General features: G+C 53.8%; 1 protein-coding gene across 2 annotated transcripts in view; it reads left to right on the top strand.

Annotated features, from left to right (window-relative positions):
• The window catches only part of SHROOM4 (shroom family member 4), a 43,318-nt gene that overhangs the window by 7,106 nt on the left and 19,701 nt on the right, over positions 1-16,511 (top strand). Inside the window, exon 2 of one of the 2 annotated variants that reach the window (XM_061598952.1) lies at positions 11,666-11,817. In XM_061598952.1, coding sequence (XP_061454936.1) covers positions 11,666-11,817 — 152 coding nt within the window. Of the gene's footprint in view, positions 1-11,665; positions 11,818-14,702; positions 14,770-16,511 lie in introns of those variants that run through there. The other variant, XM_061598953.1, reaches the window with a different exon arrangement.

Here is a 16,511-nt window from a genome sequence, read left to right as displayed (position 1 = left end):
CTGATGGGAGTTGTCGTCCAAAACACACAGAGGGCACCAGATTGGGGAAGGCTGTCTTGGAGGCTTGGTCCTCATAGCTGCCTCCAAGGGCAACCTCTTCTCAGAAGTGAAGAGCAGCGGCTGGCAAGAAGGACTGTAGTCCACAAAGTGGGGAGGGGGAGGCCGCGTTTCCTCCCACAGCATGGGGTCTGTGGCTTCTGCCCAGCCAGAGTCTAGCAGCTGTTTTCTGTGGGGGCCACATGTGTGTTCCTCTTCTGAGTTTGCAGTGAAGTGTGGAACAACAGGAATGCAGGAGCACAAGCTGGACAGTGACGGCAAAGAGCTGAACGCTGTTCCCCCTCCTGCTGGAAAAGCGCTTCCAGGCCCTTCTTAGGTTTAGACAAAAACTGAGAAATGGGGGGGACCCCATGTGCTTTCCCCTAGTTCTTCAGGGGGGCTTCTGGGAAAAATATAAAAAAGGGAGAAGCAGGGGGAACTTGGGGAAAAGCCATTTCCTCCCTTCACTTTTCTGTTCCCCCCCCCCCCCAGCCTTCACATCTCTGCTTAGGTTCGGTGTACCCGCCCCACCTCGACCTGGAAAGTCTCAGGACACACCTTCCTTTTCCTACATATTTGAACCCAGTGTTGAATGATGTACGTTAAATCCTTGCATGCTTAGGTAATGTATTTTAGTTTTCTGGTGGTGTGTGTGTGAGAGAGAAAGAGAGCCAGTAGGGATCTGTGGGCTAAGAGTGCCCCATGCCTAGTGCTCTTGGCATTCACCCCTTTCCCTTGGGCATAGCTGCCTGAAGGGTAAGGCAGTTGCCCTGCTCTCCCTGGCTTGGGCTCTCATCTGCCTTGGACTAAGAGGTTAGCAGCGGTCGTCTTCACTCACTGTGCTTGAAGGTGGACACTTTGAACGTGATTTCTTAGGGGCCGAGTAATTGTTATCACTTCACTGGGCAATCCATCACTCCTTCATGGTCAGGTACATAAGACTTGCCTTGTTGGATCAGGACAAAGGCCTGCTGAGTGCAGCCTCTGTTCTCTTCTAGGAAGCCCACCAGCAGGGCCTGAGTGCAAGGGCACACTGCCCACCTGTGATTCCCAGCAACTGGTATTTGAAGGCACACTCCTTCCAACAGTGGAGGCAGAACACAACCATCATGGCTAGTAGCCATTATCCTCCATGAATTTGACTAATCCTTTTTTGAAACAAGCCACGCTGGTGACCACATCACTGCCTCCTGTGGAAGCAGATTTGCGAGTTTAACTGTGCTCTGTGTGACGAAGTACTTCCTTTTGTCTGGCCTGAACCTTTGTCAGTTTTGGCAGATGCCCAGACCTCTTTTGCACCAAGATCCCTCTTTGACCCAGTGCCTGCAGGAAGAAGGAGAACATCGCCACCCAGGGAAGGAGAGCCTGCTGTTGCTGCTGCTGTTGGAACATCACTTCCACCACCCTTCCCAGTGGGACTGCTGCCTGGCAGACGTGCCTCCTGCAGGACCAGGTCCCAGGTACCCAGCCAGCTGTGACTGATTCCCATCACCTGTCCCTCTTGGGAGGGATACATAAGCCGGCTGGCTGAGGTGGCCTGGGAGACCCAGTGCCTGCAGGAAGAAGGAGAACATCGCCACCCAGGGAAGGAGAGCCTGCTGTTGCTGCTGCTGTTGGAACACCACCTCCACCACCCTTCCCAGTGGGACTGCTGCCTGGCAGACGTGCCTCCTGCAGGACCAGGTCCCAGGCACCCAGCCAGCTGTGACTAATTTCCATCACCTGTCCCTCTTGGGAGGGATACATAAGCCGGCTGGCTGAGGTGGCCTGGGAGACCCAGTGCCTGCAGGAAGAAGAGAACATCGCCACCCAGGGAAGGAGAGCCTGCTGTTGCTGCTGCTGCTGTTGGAACACCACCTCCACCACCCTTCCCAGTGGGACTGCTGCCTGGCAGACGTGCCTCCTGCAGGACCAGGTCCCAGGTACCCAGCCAGCTGTGACTGATTCCCATCACCTGTCCCTCTTGGGAGGGATACATAAGCCGGCTGGCTGAGGTGGCCTGGGAGACCCAGTACCTGCAGGAAGAAGGAGAACATCGCCACCCAGGGAAGGAGAGCCTGCTGTTGCTGCTGCTGTTGGAACATCACCTCCACCACCCTTCCCAGTGGGACTGCTGCCTGGCAGACGTGCCTCCTGCAGGACCAGATCCCAGGTACCCAGCCAGCTGTGACTGATTCCCATCACCTGTCCCTCTTGGGAGGGATACATAAGCCGGCTGGCTGAGGTGGCCTGGGAGACCCAGTGCCTGCAGGAAGAAGGAGAACATCGCCACCCAGGGAAGGAGAGCCTGCTGTTGCTGCTGCTGTTGGAACACCACCTCCACCACCCTTCCCAGTGGGACTGCTGCCTGGCAGACGTGCCTCCTGCAGGACCAGGTCCCAGGTACCCAGCCAGCTGTGACTGATTCCCATCACCTGTCCCTCTTGGGAGGGATACATAAGCCGGCTGGCTGAGGTGGCCTGGGAGACCCAGTGCCTGCAGGAAGAAGGAGAACATCGCCACCCAGGGAAGGAGAGCCTGCTGTTGCTGCTGCTGTTGGAACACCACCTCCACCACCCTTCCCAGTGGGACTGCTGCCTGGCAGACGTGCCTCCTGCAGGACCAGGTCCCAGGTACCCAGCCAGCTGTGACTGATTCCCATCACCTGTCCCTCTTGGGAGGGATACATAAGCCGGCTGGCTGAGGTGGCCTGGGAGACCCAGTGCCTGCAGGAAGAAGGAGAACATCGCCACCCAGGGAAGGAGAGCCTGCTGTTGCTGCTGCTGTTGGAACACCACCTCCACCACCCTTCCCAGTGGGACTGCTGCCTGGCAGACGTGCCTCCTGCAGGACCAGGTCCCAGGCACCCAGCCAGCTGTGACTAATTTCCATCACCTGTCCCTCTTGGGAGGGATACATAAGCCGGCTGGCTGAGGTGGCCTGGGGTTTTGTCTTTTGTTTTGTTTTCTTTTGGGTGCCATTGGTTTTAGCTATGGGTGGGTTCGGTTTCGTTTTATATTGTAGTTCTTGGGTTTTTATGTAGTTTGTATGTTGCATTTTACTTGATCTTGTACGCCGCCTAGAGTGGCCGCTTGTGCGGCCAGATAGGCGGCCTAGAAATAAAATTTATTATTATTATTATTATTATTATTATTGATGAATGACTCCATCCTCTGCTGGTGCTGGAGGCATCTGCTGCTCTGTGGATCCGAGGCTGGTGCTCGGCTAACGTAGGGAGGACTCTGCAGGGCTTGGCTGATACTTCACAAGGTGTCTTAAACGTATGGATTCACTGCCCTAAAGTGTGGTGGTGGCCACCACAAGTTTGGGTATGTGTTGAGGGCTGTGGAGTGACTTAGAATGCCCTCTCCTGAAAAATGCCCTGTGCTGCTTTGTGGCACCCCGTGGGAGAACGTGAAGGGTGGGTCCTTTGCTTCTGGGGCAGTTTCCACGGCTACCTGGCTAGCCGGGATCCAAAGGGGCCTGTTCTTCCCCATCCCATGCCTGAGCAGCTTGTTTTCGAGACAGAGCAGGAGCAGCTTCCTAATTGGTGTGCCAGGCCCTGCAGCTCATCAGCAGCCGACTGATGTGCTTCCAAGATTGACAAGGCAGGCGGAGCATCCAGCCAACCCACTCCAGCCCTGGTTTCTCTGCCTCTGTTGCTGCTGCCTTGCCTGCTTTTGGCCTCCTGCACCCAGGCAGGCATCGTGCCGCCTGCCTGCCTCTTCCCCTGAGCTTCCCTGCTCCGTTTGCATGAGACCCCAAGCCTGTGATGGGGAGCCTGCATTTGGAAACTCGGGAAGTTGCCAGGCAGATGTAGCAATGTGGACGGTGTGTGGGAAAAGGATGCCGAATTGGGTGCTCCTCACATAGCCCCATATCCTGAGAATCTCAGCATTCCACCCCCAACCTCCTTTTCCCCCTTTTGATTTTGGTAAGCGTTTCACACATACAGCCATCAAAGTAGGCAGCGAGAATGTAAGGGCAAAAGCTCCTTGGGTAGGAGGACTTCTGACTAGATCTTGGGCCCCCCTCATCTGTGACGAGAAGCAGCAGAAAAAGAAATATACCCTGCATTCTAGGCACAGACAAAAGAGTCCTTCACACAACAGAGAATTTGTTTATGGAATTGGCTGCTACATTTGGGGCAGCCACTAGCTTAGGTGCAGAGGATGTTAGCCATCTGACAGCTATTGATAGGCCTCTACTAAGTCGTGGAGGCTCAAAGAAGCTTCTGGGTTTAGTGTCAGTGGTGTTCTGTGTGGACCAGTGGCTGGCTGGCAACTGTGGGGAGTGCTGCTGCCTTCATGCCTTGCTTGTGAGCTTCCCGGAGGCATCTGATTGGCAGCTGCGGGGAACAGGATGCTGGACTAGACGGGGCCGCCTTGGCCTGATCTGGCAGGGCTGCTTTTGTGATCTTCCACGATGGATCTCAAGGCAGTGCATGTGGGTTCTGTTCAGTTTTGGTTGTTTAGCTTCATGAAACTGTGTTGCTAAGAGTTGGAAGGGACCTTGGCTGGGCAGAAAGTAGATCAGAATCTCCTGGCAGAGTTCTGAGTGATTTGCAGGAGATCAGCGAGGATTCAGACTCCCATTTCTTTAACAATAGCAACAATTAAAAGGCTTTTTCTCTCCCCCCCCCAGGAAGAAAGCTTGGTAAAGGGAGGGGAGAACCAGGAGTGGGTTTTTGTGTGGCAGGACTGTGAGCTCAGTTGTGGAACCAGAAAACAAATGGAAAAGCAAATTCCTGTGCAGGAGTCTGTGCCCGGAGGCTGCACCCTGTCTCTCACTTAAGAGTCATATATGCCCCTCCCTCAGCTGCTGCTTTGCACCTGGCTCAGGTTGGTAGACCTTCAGGGTTCTTGTAAAAAAAAACATGCCCTCTGTCCATCCCACAAGTCTGAAGCCCGCCTGACCCTGGCCTAGTTCCCTTCGCCTGCCCCTCCGCCCATCCCTGAGTCGATCTTCCCATTGCAGCATCCCTATAGAATGCTAGAAGGATTCAGGAAATCATCTTTGCTGGCATTGCACGACTTAGGAAGGTATTAGAATTGGGGGGGGGGGTTGACCACAGGACCTGACATTGTCCGGGTGTGTTGAGTGTCTTGCCGAAGAGTTTTTGAATGGGAAGAAGCCCCCCCTCAAGAAATGCCCATCCAGGCTCTCTCTTTGGGCTATCTGTACTAAGCCAAGCCCTTGCGGGAGGCTGAGGGTCCCTGAGGCAGAGCGAAAAAGGAGGGACCGGGCCGCCCCAGCTGCTGCTGGCGAGGCTTGTATGAATCTGCTGGTGAAAACATTTCTGCGGGTGCGGGGAGGACGAGAGGCTTTGATCTTGGCTTGGCTGGCTGTTGGCGCTTTCCGGGACTGTACAGGCGGGGGAGGATTCAAACTTTACACCTCCGGGAAACGCTTTTGCACCTTGGCTCATCCGCCGAGGTAAGCCTGTAGGTGCCCGCGTGGCCCATTTGGGAGGGACCTCTTGCAGCTGCATATGTTGCGGGGGTGAAGAGGGCAGCGGGCTTCCGGGGAAATTCTCCTGAGAAGAGAGGGGGTTGAACTTGGTGGCCTTATAGGCTCCTTCCAACTCTACTATTCTATGACGCACACCCCGGGGTCTCTGGGCACGGAGCTGGAAAGACACGCCGTCGGCAGCCTCCGCATTAGTCCAGGCCGGCTGTTCCGTCCCTCCGCAGCAGCCTCTGGGCTCCCGGTTACCTCCAGCGGTGAGTAGAGGAACAAGCTCGGCGAAGGCGGGCAGTGAGAGGCCCGCCCCAAGGTCGGCCTGCGCGCCCGCCCGCCGCATCTGGACTCTATTTCCGAAAGGCGTCGGCGGCGTCGAGGACGGGCTGCGGGGCCGGAGCGCAGCGAGGGCGAAAGGGCTGTTTGTTTTCTTTCTGAGCCGAGCTCCGCCTCAGGCCGCCTGCGGAGGGAATGTGCTGATGTGGGTCCATACTTGTGCTCCGGAGCGGCCTCCTGGCTGATCCGGAGCGGGGCTGGAAGTGCCTCCCTTTCTCCAGGGCCAGCTCCAGGCGGGCTGTTTCTCTTCCTCCCCCCCCCCCCCGCAACTTGGCTTCTTTGCGCTGCAAACCAGACCTGGGTCTCCCTCAGAGTTGCGAGGAGGCTTTCTCTCTATGCCCCACACTACAAAGTCCGGGTTATATTACTTTCACAGACGGAGGGGGGGGGGAGAGAGAGAGAAGGCTCTTCATTTCTTCCCCCCCCCCAGCGAGATTGTGATGTTCTTAGAAAGATCCAGTCCTGTTTTGACGACAGAAAAAAGTTCTTTGTTTCCAGTACTTTTTGCCCATGGGCATGGCAGGCCCCCTGGGATAGCTAGCTTCCAGGGTAAGAAGTGCCTTCATGGTCAGCTTTGCAGGGCTACCCAGAGGGTTTGTGGGGCCGGTGTAGGTGTGAAGTTGAGGGCCCTGCTGCTGCCTCCTACAAATACCCATGCATGTGTGTACAAAGCTGGGGGGCACATGCAAGAATTATTGAGTGCACAGACATGTGAGAATTCCCACCTGCAGTTCCTCCCTGCCCTCCTGGCATCAGACAGGTCTTCTGGTTGTGACCTGCTGCTGGCCTTTTCCACTACTCACTGGAGAAGGATTCCTACCTTCCTGCCTTAAAGCCTAGCCTCACATCACTCCTACACCTTTCCCCATAGTAACTGTCCCAGAAAATTACTCTCCAGTGGCACCTGGTCTGGAAAGCTTAGGTGGCATTCACTCACTACTTGAACTCTTTTCCTGAGTTCTTTCTGTGACAAGAACAGGCTGCCTGCTGTGCCACAGAATTCCTCAAAGACTTCCCAGTTTCTTCTCTCCTTTCAACAAACTAACTTTGGGCTACTTGGCCTGGGCCAATCAAGCCTGCCTGACCAAACTTAGCTCTATTCATTCAGACATAAAGAAAGATTTTACCTTACTGTGATTAGTTTAGACTCCCTTACAGTTTGGCTACAGACCCGTTCAACGTCCCAAGGATACATTTTACAGCCAGCTTAAGCCTCAAATTAGCATATGTTCTGTTTCATGCACAACTTTGTAAAATATTTACTTCATGATGAGGAAGAGGTCCCCTTATGTCACAATTATATGTTGAGATTGTGTCATCTTACACCCTAATATACAATTTTCTTCCTTTTATGAAAACTAAACAAAATAACAAGAATTCTGGTGAGCAATGTGGCAGGGTCAAGGCAGGGGCCAGTGGTACATACAGGAACTGAGACGGGGTCACTTGTTTTGTGGGGGCCTGGGACAAATTTTCTCAGCTGTCTCTCCTCTTTGTGCAGCCCTGCAGTGTTACCAAGTTGTATGGCTTGTGCAGGATTGCATAACATAGCAGTCTAACAAGGCAGCACACTGCAACACAGCAGAGCTATTGCAGGCTTTACCTGATTTTGTTCTGTTTTGTAGCAATTCCTATCTTTTGATAAGTGTTCTCTATTTTAGAATATCCATTATTTTTATCTTTCAAAATAATAAAGAAAAGTTTTAAATAAAAAAGGTATCCAGCTGATTTCTTACAGCTTAGGACTTTATTGTTTTATACGGTGTTTATAGTATTTGAAAGTGCTCTGTAACGTTGCTTCAGAGTAAAGTGTTTTATCTAGGTCAAATGACATCAAAGTGAAAATTGAAAAAGAAACATACTTTGAAGCTAATTGAAGGAAGATCATTTTTGTAGTTAGTACCTAGACAACCTGTGGAACCTTTTTGCCACCCTCGCTCATTCAAAAAAGCACAGCCACGCATTCCTATACTTGCTTTTTGCCACCCTCGCTCATTCAAAAAAGCACAGCTGCTGAGCTCAGGTGGATCTGCATCTTGGGCAACTGCTCAGCTCCTTCATGAAAAGCAAAGGTGGGCTGGCCTGGGGGTGGGTCTGTCTGTGTGGCTGAGACCTGCCCCTCCCTGTGTGTCAGCCTTGGTCTTGTCTGGTTGCCTGTATGGTATAGGTGAAAAGGTAGAAGAGGTTTGAGACTACTTGCCGTGGGCCATGGTTGGCTAACAAGACTGGGCATGGGATGGGGGAAGTGTGTGCCTTCCTTGTGGGCTAGTAACTTTTCTGGTCGTCTTTGCAAAGCTGATCTTCACAGCTATTGGAGCTTGCTTCAAAATGCAGAGTTGGAATCCAGCAGCCAAATGGGGTTTCACTTCCATTTCCTTTCCCTCCCCCAAGAAAGCTCTGACAGTCTTGGAGGCAGAGCAGAACAGTCTGGTTAAGAAATAGTCATCAGTTCCAGTCTAAATTATTACAAGAGGGATAGATGATGGACCCCGCCCTCAAAAAATGGCAGCATGTCAAGCTGTATGCACCATCAACAACATTTGGATTTAAAAAAAATCAAATTGAAGACACCAGTTTCCATTGGATGGAAAAAGTTTGTTGCTTTTATACGAGATGGTTCTAGAGCAGGGTCTTCTCAAGATGTTTTGAATTTGAATGAACTCAGAACGGCAGAATTACTTCCAGCGAAATTTGTTTAAATATATCCTCTCCTCCCCCTTGGGGTTGGAGTGCATGGTCAGCAGTTAAGAGTTCAGCTTTAACAACAACAAAAAGGGAGGGGGTTACCATTTTTAAAAAAATTGTTCAGTGGAGGGGTGAGGTCCAGCGGTGGAGCTGTGCTCTTCTTGAGCACATGCTGAAGGTCCACTCCAGTGGCAACGTCACAGCAAAGACACCAGGAAGCAGCTTTTAAGGGGTGTGTGTGTGTGTGTGTGTGTGTTTCCTTTTTCCATTTATTTTGTTGCATTTTACAATGTGTTAATGCAGTGGTTGGCCATATGGTGCCCTGTAGACACTGCTAGACACCACCTCTCATTATCCCTGACCATCAGCCACTCTGGCCAGGGTGGATGGGAGTTGGGAATCCACATTGGTGGCCTCTCTGTTAATGATTCTTATTGTGTTGCCTTGCACTATCTTTGTTATGAGATGGCAGCTTATAAATGCGGTTATCTAAACAAATAAAATAAATGTTATTTAAGGAATCTGTTCCTGGCATTTGGTGATGTCACTCATCACATCCTTTTCACTCCCCTGCCAGCAGGTGTTTGATTTCAGAGGAAGAACGGTGGGGGAGTTGGCTTCGGTGCCCTTGTGCTCTGTAACCACAGGGGTGTATTGTGGGGGAGGGGTCAGTTGGGGGAATCCCCAGACACAGAAGATGATCCATATCCTGGGTGAGGCTGTCCTGATCTCATCTCAGGCTTGGCAAACTCTTTTCAGGTGGGGGATTCCCAGCTTTTTCGACTAAAGGGCTCCTTGAACAGAATTTGGTCTCTCTTTGGGAGCTGCAGCCAGTTCCTGCGTGGGTGTCCCTCTCCACTCCTTTGGTTTGGCAGCACATTATTGTGTCCTGCTCTGAACTAGCTGGATCATCCAGAAGAGGTCAGCGACAACAGGCCTGCCCTGGGTTCCACCTTGGCCTATCCTAGACTGGGGCCTTGTCTCATTCTGTGGCTTGGAGGCACTTGCGGCGCTGGGCCTTTTTGCATCCCCTGAGCCGTTCCTGGACCAATCATGCCATTGCTTAGGGCAGGGATGGGGAAGCTGTGCCCCTCCAGATGTGGCTGGGCTTTGTTTCCCATTGCGCCAGCCGGGGGTGGGGTGGGGGCGGCACTGAGTTCCTTTCCAACAACATCTGGAGGGCCACAGCTTCCCATCCCTGGCTTAGGGAATCAATCTGGTCTGTGCTTTAATTCTTTATGTTCTGTGCTGGGCTCTTTTCTGAATTTGAGAGCGGGGGAGGGCTATCCCGCCAACTCCTTTCCAAACTATCTGGCTTGGGGTTCTCATAAAGGACTCTCGCACTCGTGTGCACACCCCAACTTGCATCATGCTCCTCTCCGCTGTATCGTGTGTGTCTGTGTTTTGGGAAGGACTTGGCAACAACATTTTCCTGCAATGGCAGCACCTGACACAGTTTTGGAAGTGTTGCAGCTGGGTGCCTGTGTCCCTTTGTAGCCCCTGGGGGCTCTCGCCTTGGCTAAGTCCAGGAGGTAGTTCAGTGGGTGCAAATGATGGGGAGCAGTGGCTTCGCTTCCGCTCTGTGCTGAGCTTCTGTTGTGGGGAAAGAGAGAAGCTTGCTCTGGTCAGTGGCCCTTTTCTGTGAGCCAGAGAACAGGGCTTGGGAGCAGCCCTGTAGCTGAATCAGGCCAAAGGGGGCCCATCTACCTAGTTCAGCCTCCTGGCCTCGCAGTGGCCCACGTGCAGGAGCCGAGGGCAAGAATTGTCCTCTCCAGCAACGGGTAATTCAGAGGCCCGTCACCTCTGATTCTGGAGGTAATAGCCAGGACTAGGAGCCAGTGATGGCCTTATCCATGAAGGCTGAACATGGGAGTGTAGGGCAGCCTGACACGAGTGGGAAACTGTTTGGCTCTGCCCTCAAAGTACCTGCATCCCTGGAGTAGACTCGGCCACCTGCCGAAACCTGCAGGTTGGTGGCCGAGCCATTAGCATTAAGGGTGGTGGCCCCTCTGCTTAAGGGTTAAATAACGTCTTGCCCGTGTGCCCGTCCTGCCCCGCTGCTGCCTGTCCATTAGCTGCTGGGTGTGGCCGGGTGGGGACTCCTCTGCAGGCAGCTGTGCAAGGACTCCGTGGGCTCCGGACTGTCCTGCTGGCATTTGGGCAGCACAAAGGGCCCTTGTCTTGGCCAGACCCCGGGGGGGGCAGCTGGGGGAGCTCCCTGCCCTTGCTGTCTCGTTCATGTGACTGTGGCAGCAGGGAAGGGCGGCCCAGCTCAGCTCAGTGCTGCTGTCCCAGCCTGGCCCTGGATCCTCTCCACTTGAGGTTTAGGGCTCTGCAGCCGGCCGGCCTTCCTGCGGGAAGGATCTGATCCCTTGTTTGTCACCCACGTAGGCATCTGGCTCCCTCTCCAGGGCTCTGAGTGTGAGTAAAAAGGGGGTCAAGCAAAGGGAAGGGTCCTGAAGTGCATGTGGGGTGATTCTAAAGTGGAGGGGATCCCTCTCCCTGGTCATGAGATGGGATTGTTATAGGGGTTGTTATTGGGGGCTGTTTTTAGGAACAAAGGGGACCCTGTGGGTGGAGGGTGCAAGGATTTTTATAACTCAGTGGAAAAGTAGGATGCAGGTGTCTTGGGCAAATCCTGCTGCAAAGGGAAGGGCTTACAGCCCTGTTGCAGGCCATGCATGTAGGTGTATCTGCCAGCCCTGTCGTCTGAGGATGAGGTGTGCAGAGAGTGGCAACAATCCCGGATGGGGGGCGGATGGTCTGTGGCTTGTTGCTCTTTGCTGGATTCCTACTTTGAGAATTATAATTCTGTCCTCTCTAGCTGCTGCCAACAGGGAGAAGGAGAATCCCTGGAGGAGCAGAGGGTCAGCCTTTCTCCTCTGCAAGCACTTCTAACCGTGGCTGGTGAAGTTTTGCCTCAGCATTGTTTCTGGGGCTTGTGCAGCACTTAACACCAAGTGCCTGGACTAGAGGATGGCTTGTAGGGAGGGAAGGGCTTGTGGCCTGCAGAGTGAGCCCTTCCGGAAGGCTGCGGTAGACAAGTGCCTGGTGAGCCCTGGGCAGGTTGGGCTGCCCTTGCACTTTGGATAACCCCCCCCCCAAGTGAAAGCTCATCCTGGCCTGCCTGCATGCCTACTCTGACGCGTCTGGCTGTGTCTTTGTCCAGGTGGAGGATGGCGGGAAGGCAGCCTTGTCGCAGAAGATGTGCTCCGGGGATGAGCTGGTGAACATCAATGGGACCCCCTTGTATGGCTCTCGGCAGGAGGCTCTCATTCTCATCAAGGGCTCTTACCGCACCCTCAAGATGATCATCCGTAGGTGAGCGCTTCACAAACATTCAAGAGGTTCTGTTTTGCCCCACATCCAATCCTCCTCTTCCTCTTCCTCCCTTGTGCATCAGGCTTGCAGGTGCTGAAGGTGCATCCTTGCTCCTCCTTAGAGGGGCCTGAGAAATGCATGCCTAACCAGGTTAGTTGGTAAAGGGATCCCCTCCAGACCCGGGTAGTCCTGCCAGGTTTTCCAGCTCCTTTGTCAGATATGGCACTGCCTTGACTGAATGGCTGCTGCCCTCCTGTGGCAGGAATTAGGATTTAGGAATTAGGCTGATTGCTGCAGGCCTAGAAAAACAGTGGGGCACATGGCGCATCTTGCCTTTAAACACTCCCTCCCCCCCCCCAAAAAAAATACTGGAATGAACTAGGATTGGCCAGAAGCAACCAGTGTTTCACTCTCCAGAATATCTCTCATCCCTCCCATAAGATACCAACAGTAAGTTTAGGAGCTTTAAAATTTTGACACTGCAGGACAGAATAATTTAATGAATGTGAAATGCAACATAGCACTCTGCCTTCTTTCGTGGGACCAGCTACAAGTGGCAGAAGAATATGCTTTTGAGCCATGCAGAACTTTCTTTCTTTCTTTCTGGAAGAGAAACTAGTTCACAGCAATAGAGAGTGCAAATATTTACGGACTTTTCCCTAAGTGCACTGATAATCAAAGCTTGGGGGTGGGGAAGAGAAATATTCCCTGCGCTGCTTCCCTTCTGGAGGATAGCAGAGTGAGGCCAGTGGCTAGCTTGCCCATCTCTTTCTCCCTCCTGCTTGCTCCAAGGGTGTGGATATGTCACATGGTCGCCAGAGAACTTTGGGCTACCGTTCTCCCTGGCATACTAGCTGGCTGCTTTGCAGGGTGATGCTCTCATCCCCAGAAGGGAATACACATTTTCCCAGGGTGGGGGGTTGGTCGAGAGCTTGTGAAAACAGGAGGGACATGGATGCTCCACTCTGTGGCCACATGAAGTCCTGACCAGTTCGCTCCAGCATCTGCTGCTGCTAGGAGGGCTCAATCCTTGTTTTGCCTGATGAGAATCCTGTGCTGCCAAACTCTGTGTGAGCCTTTGAATTGGAGTTTCTTTGGTGATGCCATGGCTGCATGGAATATTTCTTTATTTTAGAAAACATCCGCTTTGCCTTTCCAATGCATTTGCATCAATTGGGGGGATTGCGACCATTAAAGAGAGCCAGTGTGGCGTAGTGGTTAAGGTGCTGGACTATGACCTGGGAGACCAGGGTTCGAATCCCCACACAGCCGTGAAGCTCACTGGGTGACCTTGGGCCAGTCACTGCCTCTCAGCCTCAGAGGAAGGCCATGGGGAAACCCCTCTGAATGCCGCTTGCCATGAAAACCCTATTCACAGGGTCGCCGTAAATCGGGATTGACTTGAAAGCAATCCCATGAAAGAAATAAAACAGAACAAAAACTACAATAGGCTCGACATATAAACGTATTCTAAATGAGAGTCCACCACATAAACACCACATGCCTGGCAAGACAAATGCTAGCTGGAACAGGGAAACTGAACCAGTTGGCAAAACGGTGGAAGACCAAAGGGGCCCAAACAGATCTCATGGATGAGATATTCTGCAGTCTGGCATGCAGATCTGGCTGTTGTCAGTTTTGCCATTTGATAGAAGGGCTGCAGGTTGTCTCTGTGGAGCGAGCAGAGAGTTTGGCTCCGGGACCGCTTGTGCTGTGCACTGGGAAACCAGGCTGTGACTGTGCCGCCTCCCCTCCCCTGCCCAGTCCTCCCCCTTTTTTCAGAAGAGGGCTGGCTGGAGAAGCCTGGGGTGTGGGAAGATGTCTGCTCTTGCAAAGGGAAGAGCTGGAGCCAGCAGCATCAAGACCACCTGCAGGGTCTTCGTAGCTATAGGGAAAGCAGCACAGGTTTCTGTTGCCCCTCTGGGCGTGTGGCATTAGGACCGGTGTCACAGGATTTACACGGGGCCCCACAGATTTCCTTTTTCCAGCCTTGTGTGGCACGTGATGTGAACCCTTGGGGCTCTATTGGCCTAGCGCGCGCGCGCGCGCGTGTGTGTGTGTGTTTTCTCCTTTGGGGCTAAACTTGTCTTGTGATCCTCTCTGTTCCTTTGGTTCAGCCGACCCTGCCTGTGCACAGCCAGCCACAGGCCGGCCTCCTCCTCATTGCAAGCCAAGAATAGCTGCCAGCCTAGACAGTTGCAGGGGCTGCTGGCCCCTGGGCTTGTGGCCACTGCTAGTCCCCTGTCACCGTCCTCTTCTCCTGCTCCCCCATGTGCATGCCAAGACTCCTTTACCCCGCACCACTGCAGAGCCAGCAATGATGGTGACCTCATTCTTCCTGCCCTCTGTCCCAGCCGCTTCCTGTGTGGGGTGAGTGTTCAGGCGAGGCTAGGAGGAGGAGGTGGTGGCGGCTGCAGCCATTCCTACAAAAGAAGCCCTGGCACCCCCCTGCCAGGCTAGAGCTGCCTCTGCCCTCTTGGGGAGCCTCCCCACCTCCCAGCCCCCTGACAACCGCAGCCCCCTCCCTAGCTCTGTTGGCCTCCCTCTCGAGGTGTCCCCTGGCCAGCAGGGGGTCTGCACTGTGGGAGGGCCCAGAGAGAGGAGGGGTGTTTGCTTTCCTGAGCTGCCTTTTGTCCCAGAGTCCTGCTCCTCAAAGAGCCAGGAAGCCCCATTTCCCTGGGGGGGGGCGTTGGGCCTCTGATATTCCCACTGTCTGCTCCATGTGCCGCGTTATCTCCCTGGACATCACTTCCTCCCCACTTCCTGGCTGGGAGGTGATGAGAATGGCGTCTGGTTTGGGGATGGGGGGGGGACAGGAAACTCTTGCCCAGCAAGGAGCCCCTCCCTGTTGAATGGGGCTGGCTTGGAGGTTCCAGCCCTCTGAGCGGCGTGTGGGGTGGAGATCTAGGGCACTCTTTTGTCCTGCTAGGTCTCTGCACTGCCCAGGGACAGGTGAGTATGGTGCCTGCACAGCTTGCGCCGAGTTGGTCCCTTTTTGGGAGGGGAAAGGGGTGAGAGGACCCCCCCTCTCTGGACCAAACCAGAGTGTTGCAGGGCTGAATCCCTTTGCCTTTGCTGCAAGGTGCTGAGTGCTGCTTTCCTTGGGGGTGTCTAGGCACGTGCATGTGGCTCCTGTTGGGGCTGGCTCAGCCGGCTGACTCTGCGAGTGCCCTCACCAGGGCCCCCCTCAGCAGACCTCCTTGGTTCTCTTTTTGGATTTTTCATTGGCGTTAGCCAGACAGAGGACAGACAAGGCAGTGTCTGACTCTTAAATCTCCCCAACTTTGGTCTGCAAATAGGCTGTGCTGCCTTTCCTGGGGGAGAGCTGACTCCCTGGGACCCTCTGGCCTCTGTTGTGCTCTGGCTGTGACACGGAGGAGGACTGGCACTCGCTCAGCTGGCCTTGTGTGCCCTTCCTCCAGGGAGCCTGTTGCCTTGCTTGTGTAGCATTGCAGTTAACAGTATGAGCTGTGAGCTGGGAAGTTCCTGATTCAAATCCCAGCTCAAGCCTGAGCTCACTGGCTGGGCTTTGGTAAGCTGCTAGCAGGAACTCAGGGTGTGTCCGTGCTTTGGATGGGACACGGTGGTTTTTCATGGGCCTGTGGGCAAGTGGTGGGTGGGGCTTTGGCAGGGACTTGCACCTTTTCCGGGGCTCTTTGAAGCAGCTCGCAGTCAGCCTCCTCCTTGCTTTGGCCAACGGTAGCCTCTGAGCTCTCTCTGCTACAGGCTTCCCCTGCTCCTTCTCGGACTGGGGCCACATTTGGCCTCCCCGCCCCTTGCCATGCACAACAAAACAGTCTTGCTCCATGCCTGCTTTCTCCCCAAAGTGTCTGCCTTGGCAGAAGGGCTGCGGCTGAGGGACAGAGCAGCTGCTCTACATGCAGACAAGGTCCCGGGTTCAGTCTCAGTGGCACCTCCAGGTGGGGCTGGGAGCCTCCCTGCACAAAACCCTGGAGAGCTGCTGCCAATCAGTGCAGACAGTATGGGGTTAGATGGGCCTATGGTCTGACTCTGAATGAAGCTGCTTCTGATGTTCCCGTGTGTTTCACATCACGGGCTGCCTCTGGGCTCTTTGTGGGGAATGTGTCCCCTTTTCATGGTAGCCCCCCCCTCGCGATGAGAGAGGCAGGCTGGCCCTGCAGTTTCTTACTTGGCTGCCAGTAGAAAATGTTGTCCTGTCTGAGCTGCGCAGATAGGATTGCAGATGCAATGGGCTTGCAGCTCACAAAGCCCACAAACCGAACCCTTAAAAAACAGTTTTTATATAAGAGACTTGGGTGCTTTTTCATTAGACTTCTGATCCCTGGGCAGTTCCCCAGGGTTTTTATTTGCAACCCAGAACAACGGCTGTATGTTTATTAATCCCACCCTTTCCTTCCAGTGAGATTCTTGCCCCTCCCCTGCTCATTGTGTCTCACAACAACCCTGCCAGGTAGGTTAGGCTGAGGGGCGCTGGCTAGCCCAAGCTCATCCAGAAAGCTCTGTGGCCTGGCGGGCATGTGAATTATGCCCATGGAAAAATGCTCCAGTTCACTTCCCTGTTTGCAGGGGAGCAAGTCCAGGCAGGGCATTTTGCCAGCTTTGGGGGAGTGGGTCAACAGTGTTTGAGGTGGGGTGACCAGCACACAGAGGTTAGCTTCCTAAGGCTGCAATCCAATACATGTCAACTCAGAAGAAAGCTGCACTGGGTTCAA

Source organism: Rhineura floridana, chromosome 16, assembly GCF_030035675.1.
Source record: "Rhineura floridana isolate rRhiFlo1 chromosome 16, rRhiFlo1.hap2, whole genome shotgun sequence".
NCBI lineage: Eukaryota > Metazoa > Chordata > Lepidosauria > Squamata > Rhineuridae > Rhineura > Rhineura floridana.
The sequence above is the reverse complement of the archived record's forward strand: the minus strand, read 5'-3'. Positions and strand labels throughout refer to the sequence as shown.